Source organism: Podarcis gaigeae (assembly GCF_964106915.1).
Source record: "Podarcis gaigeae genome assembly, chromosome: 2".
Taxonomy (NCBI): domain Eukaryota; kingdom Metazoa; phylum Chordata; class Lepidosauria; order Squamata; family Lacertidae; genus Podarcis; species Podarcis gaigeae.
This window is the reverse complement of record NC_139679.1, coordinates 36,323,915-36,342,835: the sequence shown is the minus strand read 5'-3', so window position 1 is coordinate 36,342,835 and position 18,921 is coordinate 36,323,915. Positions and strand designations below refer to the sequence as shown.

At 40.7% G+C, this 18,921-nt stretch overlaps 1 protein-coding gene across 2 annotated transcripts in view; it reads right to left on the bottom strand.

The window, feature by feature from the left end:
* Nucleotides 1–1,056: 1,056 nt before the first annotated feature.
* The window catches only part of SAP30BP (SAP30 binding protein), a 29,479-nt gene continuing 11,614 nt past the window's right edge, over nucleotides 1,057–18,921 (bottom strand). For both annotated transcript variants that reach the window (XM_083725723.1, XM_083725722.1), the window contains 8 exons: nucleotides 12,581–12,623; nucleotides 5,694–5,782; nucleotides 4,523–4,614; nucleotides 4,311–4,371; nucleotides 3,544–3,595; nucleotides 3,072–3,130; nucleotides 2,047–2,128; nucleotides 1,057–1,350 (listed from right to left, as the gene is read on the bottom strand). In XM_083725723.1, the coding sequence (XP_083581849.1) occupies nucleotides 1,169–1,350; nucleotides 2,047–2,128; nucleotides 3,072–3,130; nucleotides 3,544–3,595; nucleotides 4,311–4,371; nucleotides 4,523–4,614; nucleotides 5,694–5,782; nucleotides 12,581–12,623 (660 nt within the window). In that variant the 3' untranslated portion in view covers nucleotides 1,057–1,168. The remainder of the gene's footprint in view (nucleotides 1,351–2,046; nucleotides 2,129–3,071; nucleotides 3,131–3,543; nucleotides 3,596–4,310; nucleotides 4,372–4,522; nucleotides 4,615–5,693; nucleotides 5,783–12,580; nucleotides 12,624–18,921) is intronic.

The window sequence follows — 18,921 nt, the reverse complement described above, 5'->3', positions numbered from 1 at the left end:
AAATGGAACACACTCGACAGGAAGTGGGATATGTTCTGCTTCCAAGGGCAAACTTAACAAACCAAAACACCTACTTCCGGGTTTGCAGTGTTCTTAATTCAAGTTGTTCATAAACTAAGCTGTTCTTAAACCAAGGTACCACTGTATGTGACTCTATGAGTTAAAAGTATAGCAACAACACCCCTAGCATTCTCCCCTCCACCTGTGTTACAAATTCTTCTACCAGTTAGAATGGAAGGCAGATTAAACACCAGCAGCAATTTTTTTTTAAAAAAAATGTTTTTATATTCCAAAGTTCAGTTACACAGGTAAGAAAGCTTATACAAATCAACAGCATCTTTGTCATTAGAATGGTGAAAATGGCAGCATTATTGCAATTATACAGTTTGGTACCTATGTCATGCACACTGACATTTAAGGGGGCAAATGAGCTCTGGCACCAGCTTACATCTGTAGAAACTATTTGGTGCTTCTTTCTGTTTCATAAGCTCCTTCTCCTCAGTAGAGTCCAAATTATGCGCAATGGTTCTCCAACGGCTAGACATAAACATCAGTGTTGATTTGCAGTTTCAAATGTCCAGGCTTTCAAGCCCCAGATGACTGAAACTAAATGGGAGACATAAGGGCAATCCACACAAGTCTCTATCATGGTTTGCATGAAATTGAGCCTATATATAATCAATTCTTTATGACTCTTACAATTATCTGCAGGAAAACTGAATAAGGCACCCCTGCCTGTAATTGCTGGAGGCAGAGATGAGAAGCGAGAGCAAGTAGATGTTACTCAGTATTGAATGGTTCACAGTGCAACTGATTGACTTCAGTAGTTTCTTGCTCAAGTTCTCATTTCACAGAGTTCAAAGGGTCCTAAGACAGTCGCAATTATAATACAACATTTAGTGAACTAATATTTACACGCTGACATTTCATTGCACGCAACTCAGTAAGGGGCAGCTCCTCCAACAAAGAGAACTTCTTCACGCGTAGATAGCTGTTGTGATTATGCATAGCCACCTCCTCCTCTTCTTGTGTGTCCATTTTTTAAACAGTCTTTCGTTTTTGCACCAGAAGGAGAGTATCTCCTACCCCTTTGACTTCTGCAAGTGGTGCTTTTGGCATGAGTCAGTCTGGGGGGGAAACTTTATAGTCAGTCTCTTCACTGCACTTGTCATTGCTTTGCCTTTTTCACTATGGTGCCAACTGCAGAGATCACCGTTGTTTTGGAGCCACTTGCACTGGTTGTGACGGTTACTACAGCTGGCAGTGTTGCAGTAGTAGTGAGAATAGTGGGTTGAGCTATTGTTGTCACAGGAATGGCAGAATCCCACTTGCTTTTCCTCTTCTGTGCATCTGTGTATGTAGAAACGCAAGCATTAATTTCAGCAGCCCAGATCAGACAAGATGCTTTTTGTCACTATTCCTTGAAGAGCAACCCTTAAATTATGACCCTTTCACCCATTCCATGCTGACAGAACCAACTTACGTGCTCCAAAAAGCATGTTGCACAGCCCTCCTGTGACTGTCCCAATTTAGAATTCTGGTAGCAGAATGCATATAACTGAATTATTTCTTCATATCAGTAACCCCCTATTAGTGAGAGTCTAGTACAGCAGGGAGAAGGATTCTACTAGTCCAAGGGTGGCCAACTCCCGAGGGACTGTGATCTACTTTCAGAATTAAAATCTGGCAGTGATCTACCCCCTTTTTTTCCAAAATACTTCTACCAGTGTCTATCAGCATGCTTGTTCTGGTAAGAATGCTCAACTTCTGCAGATAGGATTACATAAGATACTTAATTTTACAGTTTCATGAATTCTGTTCTAAGTTACTCAGTTTGTATTGCCTGCAGAATCAGAGTTTTCTGCTTTCATCAAAAAAAATTCAGATCCTGTAGTTTTTGGGGGGCAAACTTTTCAGGTGCCAAACATAATTTGCAGTTTATTTGCTCTCTGACAATAAATGCCAAAAGGAAGAGACATATGATGAAGATTCCATGGCTTTTGTGTGTTCCAGAGTTAAGATGCAAAGTCATGATGTTTAACTTACCACCACCTGCAGTGCTGGCTGTTGTGGTGGTTGTAGAGGGAGCATTTGTTGTTCCTTTCTTAGTGCCTGTTACAAACTCAATCTAGAAAAGAAGTGGAAGCAAATCATATTCTGTACTTAAGATACCTATTCGTTGGCATTAGGAACATGGCAAAAAAGGGTTTATGAGCAGGACATCTTTGTTGACTGTTGAAGACACACACTATATAAGTTGTTAGAGATTCAATAATTGAAAACACAGATATAACTAGCTGCTAGTAGTTAATAAAAGCTCTGTGTGTGTGTGTGTGTGTGTGTGTGTGTGTGTGTGTACACACCCACACACCAGACAAGGTAACCAACTCCATCTTCAGACTCAGATGGAGCGATTTTGGAGCGACAAATTCTAGTCCTTCTCTAATCCCAGAAGATACTTCAAATAATGAGGTTAGAATCTCACGTTCCTTCACTGTACAATCTATGCTTCTGCAATTCATGTCTCTACATGCATGACTTACATGGTCTGCATTACAGATGACAATCTAGCAACCAGAGAAACCACAGTCTGAGCACACGTCTCCAAGTCTATGATCATGGGAGAAAACAGTATCACAGAGCTGGGCACTTATTACAGGAAGTAAAACAAAAGGGGCAAACTGAATGACGGAGACAAAGAAGTTAGCCACAGAAATATCTGCTGCCAGTAACTCTAAACTGCTATGTAAAGGGGTGTGCATGTCTTGCTAACTATTTAGGTAATGCACACAAATTCAGGCCTCTCCTAATTAAGTCTGCTCTGTTTTCTGATGGATAGCAATGGGGTGGCTCTGGATGAATGCACAGATAAATTGTGAAGTATCACAAATAACATCTCATGCTCTTGGTTCAAGAATACTGGAAACCCATATAAAAAGCAAATTTCTGATTTGCTCAGTGTGACTAATAGAAATTTTGTGATTGGGTGGCTAAGCAGTTGGATAAGCAGTTCAGTAGAAGGAGCACAGATCAAAATAATTTCTCTATATTTTGAAGTTATAATCTGGTACCTTAGTTCGCTCCTTCTTGGCCTTTTCCAGCTTGTCCATTTCAATTTTCTGTGCTTTCGCTGGAAATAGAACCACAGAACAGTGAGCACACTCAATAGATTCAACACTGCAAAGCAATTCTGAATCCCTATTAGAGCTTCCCACATCAGGAGGATCAACAGGGCTACAACACTTAAGAAGATACTGATAGCATGGATTCTTAGGTGTGTCTGCTTCCCAAAAAAATATTTTCGGTGTAGAGCCCTTTCCAATAAAAATATTCTCCCCAGGACACAGCCAACAAGCAGCTGGTTTCTTCCCATTCAGATAAAGGGGGGGGGGGGATATGGTATAGATCCTCAGTTACAGTGCTTTGAGCTCCTTAAAGAAAAGGCACTGTACAGATAAATAGGTTCAATTAAACCATCTCTAAAGCTCCAGAATCATTCACAAACACTAGAGAGGGTATCAAAACAAAAGCTGGATGCAATACCTAGTGCCTCATAATAGGAGTCCTCAGACCACCCATGAGGATCAAACATGTCCTAAAAGAGAAGAGAAAGAAAACTTATGTAAATATGAATTTTAAGATATACAGTGTATCAAGTTGGAAGGCAAAGCTCTTAATTCTGCATTCCAGTTTTGTTTATTTCCTTAAAAAAAAAAGTCAATATATAAAAGTTTATAGACCTTACAACATTATCCTAACAACTGGAATCTAAATGGGAAAGAAAGATGGTGCTAAAGGACAGAGAATGATGGCCAGGGGATTAGCTGTCACAGAACGTTCATCCCTTAAATGCCTTCATCAGGTCATGTACTTTGGCACAACTATGGGGAAGAATAACTCAGTAACAGTAGAATGTTGAGACCGTACTGAATTCTGTGCAGAGGGTATCTAGCCAGAACTGCATGAGGTGAGAGTGGGGCTGTGTTCACTCGCCCCATCCCCTCTATTGCATCTTCGTCATGGCTAGGATCCTAAATCATGCAAAGTTCCAAACCCACGTGTTTATCTTCAAATGCGTATACTGACAGAGCTAGATGATGGGAAGGGACGGGACCAGTGAGTATGGCCCTGCTCTCTCCCCCTCATCAATTCTAATGGTGTGAGGTATTAAAGACAGGAAACTGCTTGCATTCCATGGACTGTTTCATCCAGTTGTCTAAAAAACCTGGAGAATAGGAACCTATTCTCACAGAAGTCAGGAATCCCATCTAACATCCCCTCTCCCCACCCAAGTTATTTGTTCCACTCACCTTGGGGTAATTTGTGCCAAGTTCATCAATCGCACAGAACTGGATCAACTTCTCATAGATGCTGAAATAAACAATCAAAGTACATTATTTTTCAGCGTTGCACATCTTTGTTCATATCTGACTAGGCCCTCCTCTCGCTGAAGAGGTTACAAATACAGAAGAGGACTATATGTAGCTTGTGGAACCCTTTAGATGCAACCAGACAGTCTTACCTTGGGTTGCGGAACTCTTTCTTCCTTTGAATGATATAGTTCATGTCCATGCCCTCTTTTATCTTCCTCTCATACAGCTTTTGTATCTTGTCCTAAATAGAAAAGAGTCATAGAATCAATACAAAGCAGTGGCAATATTCCAGAATGCTTCACAGCAAACACACATGTGTTGAAAGAGAAGTTAAATGGCATAATAATTAAATTTCTATACTGCCCTTCATCTGAGGATCACAGGGTTCTTTACTATTTAGAAACACAAAAATACATACCATAGTTAAACATAAACTGTTTAATGAGCCAAAGGCCTGGGAGAGGAGGGATTCGCCTAAATGTATTCGCATAAAGACACAAGGTGGGCTTTCCGGCGGAGAGCTTTCCACAAGCATTGAGCCACCGCAGAAAGGGCTCGTTCTCATGTTGCTAGCCTCCAGACCTCTCGTGGATGACGATCACAGGGTCCAGGTTGGTTCATATAGGGAGAAGCAGTGCTTGAGATATTGTGGTCCTGAGCTATTTAAGGCTTTATAGGTCATAACCAGCCCTTTGAATTAGGCTGAGAAACTAATTGGCAGCCAATGCAGTTGGGCCAGGATTGGCGTTATATATGCTCAAACTATCTTGCCTCGGTAAGCAACCTGGCTGCTGAATTCTGCACCGGCCGAAGCTGATGGAAGGCACTCTGCATCACTGAGGCCACCTGAGCCTCAGGTGACAGCAATGGATCCAGAAGCTGCATATTCACTCATTCAGAGGGAGTGTAATCCCATCAGGAGCAGGGAACCTTCCATCCATCCGGTTTAGGGAACTGCCCACTGACAGTGCCCTAGCTCAAAGGCAGAGGAGGACCAGATTCCCACTAAGTCTCATGCCCATTTCAGTTCTCCATACCACATTGTACACCATTCCAGAAGGCTCCTTGACCTTCATGAGTGGATTTTCAGGTGGTTGGGTGGGGCTTGAGGTAGGAAGGCAAAGGTAGGAAGGCCTTACTCAGCGGTGAGCAAGAATATGCAAATTCAACAATTTTTTGCAAGGCTGGCTGAAACAAAAAGGTGGTTAAGAACACCAGCAACCTTTGTGGAATTTTGAGTTACAGTCAAAACCTCAACAAGATACAATATATGACATGGGTTACAGAAATAGGATTTGAAAAATGAAAAATTAAGCTGACCTGTAAGTGGTTGGAACATCTGCCAGGGGGTTCTGGAGGAATTTTGATCTCATCAGGAGACATGTTTCTTACTCGCTCAGAGAAGGAAGCTAGAAATAGAAAGGAGGCCATTAGAATAGCAAAGAGCATTAAAGAGATTTAAGCATGTTAAGTTCCTGTACTTCTGATCTTAAAAAGAAACAATCCCCTTTTTGTCAGTGGTTTCTGAAGACTGAGAAGCAAGTGCATTGGCAGACATGCAGGAAACTTGAAGCTCAATCCTTCTATCTTTAATGCAATTCTTCAGCTTTAATTTTTTTGGGAAAGTGTTTTTCATATTTACTATCTTATATTATTAGTATTGGTTTAGATCAGCGTGACAAGTGGTTCATATGAAAGGCACAGTACCTAATAAGAGCAACACAACAACTGCTGATTATTCTTAAAGCAAATTGCTAGCCACAGACAATTATTGTTTAAACTTTCTTTAATTGACTGCAGTGTTGCCCTGGGAATAAGACATCTTCTCCATGAGCTACTTTCAACTACAAATGCATCAAGTAATTCCTGGCAATTCAGTTTAAGAACCACAACCGGGAGCATCAAGAAGTGTGATCAGTGCCTCTTGCCAGTTAAATATTTCACCCAACATTGATGACCAAGAATTTTGGCATTGCAATTATTTCCAAAATCTGCATCTCAAAATATGATGGTTCTAAAATTATGTGGGCAAATCAGTTTTTAAAAGGGGTAAGTGAAAGCCTGAAGTTTATCAAAGAACTGAATGCAGCAGAGAATTGTTTAGAGAGAACTGGAACAAGATACAGGTCAAATGCTGAACATTTCTTGTTTAAAATGTATCACAACTGCCAAAATAGGGGCATAACCTGACCAACATGCAGCAGCGTCCAGGTTTTGTTCTTAAATGCATGTGGGCTGTTGGTGATAGAGAGAATTAAGACACAATGTTTCTACAAGTACAGGAAAAAGGCTGCTCTTCAAAAGGACATTATTCCAAGGCGACACTGTGTACCACACTCTTGTCCCTTTCCTTGGCATCAGGCTCTGCCTTCAGTCTTGGCCTGAAAAGCTCAGACAATGTGCCGTTTGTGAACAAATGCTTTTCTTTGAGCTTGAAAACAGGCTGCTACTTAAAAAGTGGGCAGGGTGGGGGCATTCATCCTGGAAATCCTTTTTCCACTGCATTTTTCCATTTTTTAAATAATATAATAATAACACGATTAGAACTTTCCTAGTTTTAGAGCAGTAATGTTTACATCGCAAACAGCCTTTGTCGGCAGAAAGATTTCCCCAGTAGCAGGCAGGCGTTATAGTTCACAAGCAACTGTATTACACTACTTGCTTCCAGTTAATATTAACTGAAGGACTGACTCTTATGTCCATCAAAGGATGGAGGGGCAAAATATTCTGCTATATTCCTATTACTCTTATCTGCTCTGAACCCTTTGTGGACAGGATGGCTCTACAAACATGAGCATACAGAACTGTCTGAAGACTTAGCCGTGCATCTGCGTCTAGCTTTTTACCACTGGTGTCTTGTCATGTTTGTATCCACCGTAATCAAAGGCAAACAAACACCTGGGCCTCAGTTTAAAATTATAATTCTGCCTTCAGAATTCTGCAATTTGGGCATCTCCCATGCCCTCCCCTCCAGCACCATGCTCTTCCATTAGGATGCTATTTAGGGTTAAGTTCGCTAGCAGTCACAAGTAACAAAGAAATGTCCTTTGGCATTTCCAGAGAATGTGCTTCTGTGAAGAACAGAAATCTTGCCAACATCCCCAGAGGAACACAGTTTGGCTGCAGAGCCCCTTGACAACAAGCTACGGACTTGTTATAGGTTACAAAGCCAGTGATGTGAGGGGTGTGTTCATTTCTAATTAAGAATGTCTCAAGTACCAAGTGGTGGTACCACTGATGTTTCATTACAACGGAGACCAGACATCTGAGGGAAAAGGTGATTTTTAAAAAGACTTTAATGAAGTCAGATACCCAAACCTCATGTGCAATTTAAAGCTAGCTAGGTATTAGGCTTTTGTGTTTTCTTGAGGGTCCTTGTTAGGCAGGAAACGGATTTAATACTGTTCTACAGAAGACACTGATGGGAGCTCAGGGAATGGCAAACAGTGCCAGAAGTGGCATGCTAGAGAGATGGCATTTACAATTAGGCAGCAAATACTGTTAGTTTCATCTATATATGTTTTCCTCTAATAATTTGGTTTGGGATTTTATTGCATCCTTGCACATGCTTTCTAAATAAATCTAATCTGTTTAATGAGTTTCTTTGGTAGCGAATAGTTTAATATTTTAACACCTGAATATTGGTCGCTTTCCTATGATTGACTACTCCAGAGCTCAGTGTGTCAGGGAATCAAGAAGGATTCTCTTGAAACTTAGCTTTTTATATGGCTGAAGGTTTGTTTCAGAATTCAGTCTTGTGCACTTTTCACTATCCCCCTCCCCATTCTCAGCCTCGCTCTTTTCTGTTGTAAGATTATGTGCCACCTTCTCTCTGCATGCCAATCTGCACCCAAGAGGAAATGGCGATAGACATGTGCGTCAGGCGCTTCTTATGATAACAGCAACAAAAGTTAACAAGTAGCCATAAAAAGTGCCCCAAGGGAGCCCCTATACAATCTCCTGAGTGACACAGAAAGATAACCAAGAACCAATTGTTTATCAATGTACTGAAATCAAGGAGGTAGTCTCAGGAATAAATTTTGTTACACAATTTAAACAGTGTGAAATGCACAACATTGGGGTGTATAACACCTGCTGCCTTCACCTTAATTCCGCAATAAATGGAAATGAATAGATGTTGCCAGAGCGCACTTTCAGACATTTCGTGCATTCTACACCCTGTCATTTCCCCCAAAGATCAAATCCACTTTTGTGCCAGTCAGGTGTGGTGACCTGACATTGGTTGTACCGTTTGACTGGGTGTGTGCGCCCGCTGGCTTCCAGCCTAAGGCGTACTGCAAGGGGAATGCAGGAAGCTGAATATCAGCATGATTCACCATTATAGGCACACCCAACCTCTGGCTTGTGAAGTAAATAATTATTCATACCTTGAAGCTATGGTTTGACTAAGGGCTTGGCTAAGGCAATGGAAGCCACAGGGAACATATACCAATAAGCTAGGGCTAAATCTACAACTGGAATTGTATTGCTAAAATACAAGCCATATATATAAGGAACCTGATCTGCCCAGTTGGCTTTTTACCCACAAATCAGACAGGCATCCTTCTCCTTTCATAGTAATCTACTGGCCACTTCAAGGGTTTCTATAGTACTACATCACCTTCCGGTTCTTTCATCTGATGACCAGCCAAAAACTTTTATTGTCTTACTTCCCTGTCCATCAACAGGGCCAGGCTTTTCTCTCAATTCAAAAAGATTTACAGTTCCTCTTTGCTGCCTCACAAAACACGAACATTTTCTTGGAATGCTTGTGCCTTTAAAATCCTTCCTCAAAATACAGCCTTTAATGCCTCTTGAAAGCCAAACCATGCATGCTGTGAAGACCAGAAGCTTTGCATTGGGGTTGATACAAACAATTACCCACCATGGGGAATCGTTCCCATATGATCACATTTAAAGTGTCCTAGTGGCCACTTGGCTACCCAAATCCATTACATGTCTAAATGTGTAGCAGGGAGGCTTTTGACACCATATGTGTCCCTAGCCCATGGTTGTGAAAACCAAAACACAGAACTGGGATTGTACAACTGTCCACAGTTGGCTATTTGACATGCCATGAATATGGATGAAAATCCCCAAAGAGATGACTGACTCCAGCTAAGGTGCTGCAGCAATTTAAGCTGCTGGCTGGTCTTAAGGACAAATGCAGTAGTTCCTTGCTTGATTCTAGCCTGCAAAGGATCCGAACAAGGTCTACAAATTTTAGCTAGTACCTCCAGCATACCAAAACAAGACAGAGATATGTAGTAAGAAATAAGGAAGGAATTAGCTCATCTAATTCTATCATTATGCTTCTCAATTATGTTTTTTATCCCAATGGATTTCTGAAGGAAAGAATAATGGAAGAAGTCTCCACAACAATATTGGGAAACTCCTTTAAAGTTTATGCTTTTGCCAACAGGCTACAAGAGGAACTGAACAAAGCTAGTTTTATTAGCCAGGCCAAAGGTTTGGAATTAAGACAGCCATAAGCTTACCTACTATTACCAGTAATTCACCCCACTCTAAGGGCTATTTTAGATCATGGTCTGGAATACAGTGGTACCTCGGTTTTCGAACGTAATCCATTCCGGAAGATCGTTCGAGTTCTGAAATGTTTGAAAACCGAAAACTCAATACAGAAGCCTCAATATGGAAGCCACGTGGCATTTTCAACTTCTGAAAAGTGTTCGAAAACTGAAGCATTTACTTCCACGTTTATGGTGATTGAAAACTGAAAGGTTCGTCAATTGAGACATTTGAAAACCGAGGTGCCATTGTAGTATTAAATGGATTAAAGTGAAACTAGATTGATACTAGCATGCTTTTATTAATTGGTTATAATTAGTTGCCATTAGACTAAGCAGCATCTCCCACCCATAAAGGGGAGGTAACAGCAGGCTGGGGGAACCCCAAGGTTTACTTAAGTATTTTTAGAATAAACTCTAAGCAGAGATGGACTGATCCCACCCTCAATGCAGTAAGGACTGAGTCTGCTCAGTGGGTATGGAATGCTGACCATTGGGAGTGGGGAAACTGAAGGATGATTATCTTGAAGAGGAGCGCCGCATCACATTTTACTACAGGTTCACCACTTACATAGTTATAAATCTTCTATAGGGTATCTGTATAGAGGAGCCTTTCTCAACCTTGGGTCCCCAGATGTTGCTGAACTACAACTCCCATCACCCCTAGCTAGAAAGGCCAGAGCTCAGGGATGATGGGAGTTGTAGTCCAAAAACATCTGGGGACCTAAGGTTGAGAAACACTGGTATAGAGAGATGGTCAACTTTGTTCTTCATTAAATAACACATTCTGCAGTTGATCTTGCATTGAATAATAAACCCTACAAATAGTGTTTTTAAATTATTTTACACATTTACAGCCAGCTGGTGAACTGCAGCCAAATGTGCAAAATCACCCTGAGACATTCCCCACAATGCTAACCCAAAAGGAAGCATCATTTATTTACTTAAATCCTCTTCAGTCTCAAATGGGATGGGCCAGCTATAACTTCATGCCTGGGAAAGAGGGTGTTCGTTATTTCCTGGCAACTAACAATAGAACTGTAGGGAAGTATATGAGGCATCAATATGCCACTGAGTCATCCAATTTTGAAAGGCCACTACAGTTACTGACTTCTGTTTGTGGGCTCAAGAATGCAGAACAAGATCAGCACATTCTGATCTTTTCTAATCTGATACATTTGCAACTCTTGTATACAAGCTCTAGAGTACTGCGTACATTTTCATATACGCTGAAAAACGGCTATACAATTTTGCATATATGCACAGGTCCCGCTTACCAAATACAATGAATTCCCTGGGAATCATTTGTTAAGTGAGCATTTGCATAATGAACCAACAATTTCCATTGATTCCTATGGCAAAATTTGTAATCTGTTCCCGAACAAGGATTTTTGACACCCAAAAGTCAACCCCCCCCCGAAAAATCTTATCACTCCCCCTCTATTCTTTAGCCAACCAGCAAAAGGCAAACAAAGAAGTAAAAAAATGTTATTTGTTCAGATATCTGAATCTCTGGTGTGTATAGCATGGTTTGGGTACTAATTCCTCATATTTGGATAAGTGAATTTTCACATAGTGAACATTAGTAAAGCAGGACCCGTGTGTAGTGTGAAGAATGAACCATGTGATGCTGTAACTCTAAGACACTGAGACATAATGCTCTAAGACACCTGACTACTTGAAAATTGCTGGGGGTCGTGGGCAACCACCTAATGATTTTTCTGCTAGTTGTAGCAATTGTAATGTGCTGTCCTAAGAGCTATATGATTTTTAATTGCATTTTTACTGACATGCTATGGGACACCTGAATCTCGCACATCAAAGTTTGGGAGTCCCTGCTCTAAGGTACATTTAGTTGCTGAGTCAGAAAATTCTTCAAAGAAGCAAGATGCAGCCACTAGTATCAGAACCACAGTTTATACAGGTAGCAATTCCTATCAATGGGAATAAAATGTTAACAGATGTGACCAATTCAATATGTGCCTATACAGTTGTACCTTGGTTGTTGAACTTAATCCGTTCCGGGAGTCCAAAACGGTTTGAAAACCAAGGTGCTGCTTACGATTGGCTGCAGGAGCTTCCTGCACTCAATCGGAAGCTGCGGGAGCCACGTCGGACGTTCAGCTTCCAAAAAACGTTTGCAAACCGGAACACTCACTTCCGGGTTTGCGGCGTTTGAGAGCCAAAACATCTGAGTACCAAGGTGTTCGAGAACCAAGGTACAACTGTACTATAGAGTGCTGGGCATAAATGAAGCGGCAAGGAAGTTTTTACAAACATTTTCACCCCTTGGGAAATGAGCCTCCTTTAACAAATTTTCAAAGAATGTGAAAGTGCTTTGCATCTGCATACAAAAGCTGAAGCCTTCCCTTTTAGCTGCAGCACTTTCCAAGGGACATGCATCCCAAAGCAAAGGTCCCTTGGCCTGACAATGGGGGTGATGGTGCCTTGCCTTCCCTCTTTCCCCTGCTCCAAAACCTAAGCAGCAGCAGACTGGAAAACAATGGCTGCAATGGAAGTTTTCCATAAATGTTTCTGCTCTTTTCAAAATGGTAACTTCTGGCAACCTTCCAAAAATCCAGCATATCCCCAATACTGTATCATATGCCAACCAAGAAGAGCAGGAAAGGCAAGGAAACATTGACGAGAACAGGCATGCTAGAGCTTGTTCATACTCACCAACTAGTTCTTGGGGATCTCTCTTCTCCAGTTCTGAAAAGTCCTAAACAAAGAGAAAAGCAAAAGTTGTAAGTACAATAAGCCCTTTAAAACAGGTATGTACTAGCCAATGCTACCCTGCAAATTACAGGTGGGGAACCAGTGGCTCTTCAGATGTTACTGATTTACAAAGTTCTCCCATCATCCCTGACCACTGACCATTTTGACAGGGACCGATGGGAATTAAGAGTCCAGGCACATTTCAAAAGTTACAAGCTCCCCACCACTGCTGTGAACATGCTTTAAATACTTACATTATACGAAGACTTTTATAGTATGCATGTGTCACAAAGACACAACTGAAAAACTTTGAGAAGAGCACTATATATTTCGACTGAATTGCAAATATGCTATAACTCAGTTTCAAATTGGATCACATAAGAAGGCACATTGGGCTGGTTCACACACACTGTAAAACCATGTTTTAATGCTGTGTCCATGAGCCAGAGACTGCCTGCCTTGGACCTGCATGCTCCCCCTCTGCTCTCTTGACGGACGGAAGAAGCACCTTCACTAATGTTTCATTTCACTTTCAAAGTATTTTGGCTTATTATGTATGTGCCAACCCAATATCTAGCAACTGCACCTCTCACAGCAATCAATACTTATGATTCCAGAGAACTATTTTTACTCCAAGACAACTGTGGTTAGAGCCCTCATGTCGCTATATTGTCAGAAACATGGCTGAAGTTAATACAATGTATATTCTCAAGTAGCTGGCTGCCCTCACCCAAATCTTCCATCCTTGAAATAATGGATGTCCTCCGTTTCTATCCAAAATAGTGACAGAATTATTAGATTGTGGGGGCGTGCAGAAAGGACAGAAGTGTGGTTGCATCCGCAGAGGTATCACTGCCAGTGGGAAAACGTGATTGGATACAACTTTATGTGCATATTCTTGTTGGTAAAACACTAATTAGTCAAAACAGTGAATCTGGAAGTGTACTAAGAGGAAAAGGTAGGTTTCAAGATCAATTAACTTAGCTCCTTTAATACAGTCAAAGGGACACCCACAAGAACTGCACCTTCACATTTACATAGAGTGGCAGACCAAGGAGGTCTTGAAAGGGAAGGTTTTATATCCAGGATACTCCTGAGAAATTAAGTCAGGGCAGATTATGAGAAGCCAGAAGCGTCAGGATGAGGGATACAAGGCAAACAAAGAGAAAGGGCAAGCATCAAGAAGCACAAGTTCCTATTAAATTAACCTTAGACAAAAAGAAGCAGACATTGGGAGCTCCATCCTCTCTTCATCGAGCAAGTCTTTCGTAATTTGCCAAGACTCTGTCTGAATGCCCACAGGTCCTTAAACACTGATGCTATTCATTCAAGTAGACAAATGCTGCCTGCTTGTTGGCTAGCAATGCAACTGTGCCACTATAGTTCCCTTTTCAATTTTAGGTGGGCAAAAGTAATGGCTTTTTGGGAAGCCAAGGTTCAGTTAGTTTGGAAATCTGCTCTGCCAAATCCAAGATGGCAATGTACACATTTCTAAATGCCCATAGTGTCCCTAGGCCAGCCCTAGGAGATTACGAGTTGGTGTTTTGTTTTGTTGTTGTTGTTTTTTGTATCACTAGCAACAGTGAAGGGGTTTTTACAGCCCCTTTGCTAAAGAACACTATGTAGCTACAAGAATGCTGAGGTCATAAAACTCTCAAGTCTAGCTTTTTTTTTGTTTTTTGTTTTTTGCAAAAGTGCAGTGAACTGGGCTGCTATTTCTTCCTAAGGCTGAGAAGGCATTCTTCAAAATAGTCTGCCATGTGGAAACTTATGCACAATGAACTGATGAATAATTAGAAGTGCTTTCGCCAAAAGATTTGTTTAAATCCAGAACGTAAGAGGAGCCTGCTGGATCAGGCCTGTGCTGCATCTAGTTCAGCATCCCTGTTCTTCCAACAACCAACCAGATGCCTGTGGGAAGTCCAAAGGCAGAACCTGAGCGCAACAGTACTCTCTGCACTTTTGTTGAGCGGCAACTGACATTCAGAGGCATACTGCCTAGGAGAGTGGAGGTAAACATAACCGTTGTAGCTGGTAGACATGGATAGTCTTATACTCCATGACATTTATATCCAAGTAAAGGAAATGAATATATGATGGAAGAGATGGATTCATAATGATGTTGAACTTTATAGAGGTGATCAAGCTAGGGGGGAAACTGCATGTCAGAGAGCCATCTGACATCTCCAGGCTGTCTTTGAAATAGGGCTGCAACATGAGTAAAGGTGTTTTAATTTATTAATGGCAAGATTTTAGTTCATTAACACACAGAACTATTTTTAGTACATATAAACTTTAAGTTAATATTTCTGATGGAAAAATGGAAACTTGTGTCCTGCCTGCACTCTTGCTTTTGGCTTCAATTTGAAGCACTGAAACTATAGGAAAGTATCAAATGTCCAAACAGAGAACTATGCAATATTAGAAAAACAGAGCTACATAAATATCTGTGTGTGTGATTTTGGAAAGTTATATGATTTTCCAGTAGACCAACTATAGTTCATAAGTGCCTACAAAGTCTTCAAAATCCTTGTTTTAAAGGAAGACTTTCACCAATGAATGGCACATTATGAGAATCTTGGAAGCTGTAGTTCACCCCTCAGAGGGCTACAATTTGCAGCACCATTAAACTACAGTTCCCAGGATTCTTTGGGGAAGTCATGTGCTTTGAATGCATGGTTTGTGCGCAGCTGTAGACTTCACAGCCTTGGGGTATATCTGAGGCACTTGTCACAATGAAGTAAACAGGCCCTGCTGAGTAATCAACCATCAAGTGCTCACTTTGCCCAGAGGATATGAATCCTGCTTACTGCAGAGTGAGGTGTGCCCAGTGCTTCATGACTGAACTAGCTCAATGCTGTTTTCATGCCTCTCATTACTACATGGAATCATTTTAGAACATTAAGTAAATCACAGTAAATCAGAGCCATGGTGTCTCTTGTCCTGGAGGTAGTATTTAACCATCAAAACGAGCAGCTAGATACCCGTATGCTCCATGAATCTGTCAAATCCATTTTTAATGCTACCTAAGTTGGTGGCCATTGCTAAATTTTGCAGAAGTAAATGCCATAGTTTAGCTATATGCTGTGTGAAGCGTTACTTCCTGAATCTCCCACTAAACTCTACAGGTCTATAATTCTATGGACTTCACAAGGTGCAGATATTATAATGTGAAATACTTAAACAGCACTTCCCCCAGACTTGGCTCAGATTTTTCGGTATAAAGGTTGATCTGTCATATAAAAAGGGAAAGTGCTGCTTTATTCAGAGGTACAAAATATGAGAGGGTATTAGTGCAGAGTAGGACTGAGAATGTCATTAAAATGACTACAGTGAATATCAGAAGAGGAAGGTTTTTAAATTACTACTTTCAAATTTCCAAATTTCTCTGAGATAGAGGTATCACAAACCTAGGGACACAAATGGAACCCACAGCCATATGTGAACACCCTTAGCATAAGGAAAGGTCATGCAAATGTTAGGATGTCATCAATCGTCTTTGGATCTCACTCAGGAGCAGTACAGAACAAGACAATCTTTTGTTATCGTAACCTTGAGCTCTGGAATGTTGTGGGTGTCTGATGGGAGAACGGGTCAAGTTAAATGTATACGTCTTTTAAACAAGCTGTGCTGTCAACCACTCTAACCAAATCAGTTTGCAAATAAAGGCTAGGTTATTCGGCCGCTGGCTACCTTGCATCATCAGGAAAATATCCCAAACAGACAGTAAGAACAGCCAACCTTTTGCACTTTTGTAAACCAAGGTCAATCATAGCACTTCTGTCCTATCTGATAACTGATATGGCATGACAGCAAGGCCAGAGCAATCAATAAAAGCTGCTTTGCACTTTAGATGACAGGACCTTACAGAAACAGGTAAGTACAGGCTGTACATGCTACCCAAGATTTCTAGGATATTGGTAGTGGTGACTCATTGCAAGCCTTAGGTCAAATGGATCAAGTTTGAAGTTGTGTGCTCCTACTATATGTTTGCTACTGGAAAGCAACCAAAAAATCTTCCCCAAAACACAAGCAGCTCAATAATGGTCTGGTTCACATTAACACTAAATCTTGGTTTAGCACTATCATGACCATAGTCCCAATCCTATCCTCCACCTGCCTCTCCTCTTGAATTATTTTGTTTCACTTCCTGGCTTGTCCTAACATATGAAGCAAAGAGGCAAACTATGGATTATGAATCTGGTTTATTTCAAAACTAACCTGGATTTGTTTTAAACCACTAAACTCTGCTTTGTAGTCAAGGACAAGCCAAGATTCATGGAAAGTGAGGCCAAATGTTGCAGGAGTACAGGAGGAGAGGAGGGTGGGGGCCTGCAGCATTGTTTGGACTCATTCCAGCTCTTGCACTAAAACATGACCTGGCGTTATGTGCAACCTGGATCATTTCCTTCTTCATAGTCAGCTTTGACTATCTCATCTTTTGGATATTGGAGTTACTGAAAAATGCCACTTGTCACAGAATGGCAGTTTAAGTTTCTCTTTGCAATCATGAGCTATCACAACTTTTAAATGATTCCCAGTAAATTAAATATTGCCTGCAAGTTCAAGTTATAGAGCATGTGTACAGGACATTTGCATGGTAGTCCATAACAGTAATTCTAGGCAAAGGAATTTATTATGCACCTGACAGTACCAAATCTGTAACTAAGCTATTAATTCAAGCTATCACAACATATGAATACTATCAATTCTGAAACACTTAGTTTTTTTCATTTTTAATCTAGCTATATTTATGAAGCTGAGAAGGCTGAAGGAAGAGGCTTGGACTCAAAGCCACATCCTCCACTGTTTGGGATTTAAACAGCTTTCTCTGCAGAAGGGCTCCCTATAACCAACAATCAGCTGGTTGATTGTTACAGTGAACTCCTTCAAAGGCAAGCTCCAAGCACCAATTAGCTGATTGGCGCTGAAAACATGTCTTCAAAGGATCAGTAGCTACAGCAACTGCTTTGGAACATGAGCAGATATCTATCACCTGAAATTATGACAATAGGTGATTGACAAGTGGGTGGTCTCACCAACCTATCAATTGTGGCCCATAGGGAGTTGTACAGCTTTCTGTACTTTCCCACATGAACAGAAGAAACAGGACAGGAGTTCTAGATATGATAATGGCAATATCTGTCGTTTACATAGTTCTTTGCTAAGTCACCAGGAGATGTTCTTCAGACTATCCAGCAAATTTTCTATTAAAAAGGAAGATATGCTAGCGATAATAAAAAATGTTAAAAAGTATAATCTACATATTCAGAACTTGATTGATTAAAAGGCAACACCTATACAAGATGAGGAACATATATAAAGGTCTGTAAACAGCTAATGTTCTCAACCTGTCAGACTTCTTGGCTTTAATGTATATGTAAATTGCTTTACATATATACAATTTAATAACAGATTATTACTTCAAAGGAAGGGCAAGAACCCCCAACCCAATCTAGAAATCCACCAGAATTCAGGAAACAAACATGCAAGGTGAGAATTGCATGACAAACTATTTTCATCTATTGAAAATTATATGGCATACATTAACTTCAATACATTGTGTCAATTTCAGTCTGCATGGAGCTGTGGGAGAGTAAAAGCAGGAACTTTTCCTGTCCAACAATGAGGGTGGGAGGAAAAATACTGGGAGAAGGCCCAAAACAAACCACACTTCCCATGGATGTATCCTGTTTGCCAGCTTTGTGACAAGCCTGTAGGACAAATGCCAAACTTAAGATGAGAAACTATTTTTTTTCTGGGGGGAAATATTAGGAAGCTGAGCAGGTTACATTGTGGATTCTGCTAAAGGTAACGGGAGAAATTCATGTATACCTCTGTAAATAAAGCCCTTTTTCCAGATTCCTGCAGGACAACTATATTTATTTTGCGGAGGCGAGAACAAAAAAAATATTATCCCAGCTGCAAACAGGAAGGAACATCAATATATGAAGAGTCAACTCCTCAGATTGTAATCTTTTCAATCTTAACATAACAGAAAGCAGATGTCTTTAATTTTGCCTTTTACCTTTAAGCTATATTAACACTGTATAAATCCACTGAACTAGTATGGCAGGCACCCAAACAAACAACATTTGGCAAACCAGAAGTCAACTGAATCATGAAAGTGTTTTTAAACACATGGGAGTCCTTAAATACCCTAACACTGAATGCCAGGTCCACTCACCTGTCATCAACTACTAGCTTTTTTTAGGATTGAAGTTTACCCCAAAGTTGTTGAGCTTCAGAGCTGAAAGCAGCTACAGAAATTGTGGCTCATCGTTTCCGTCCCCCCATGAACA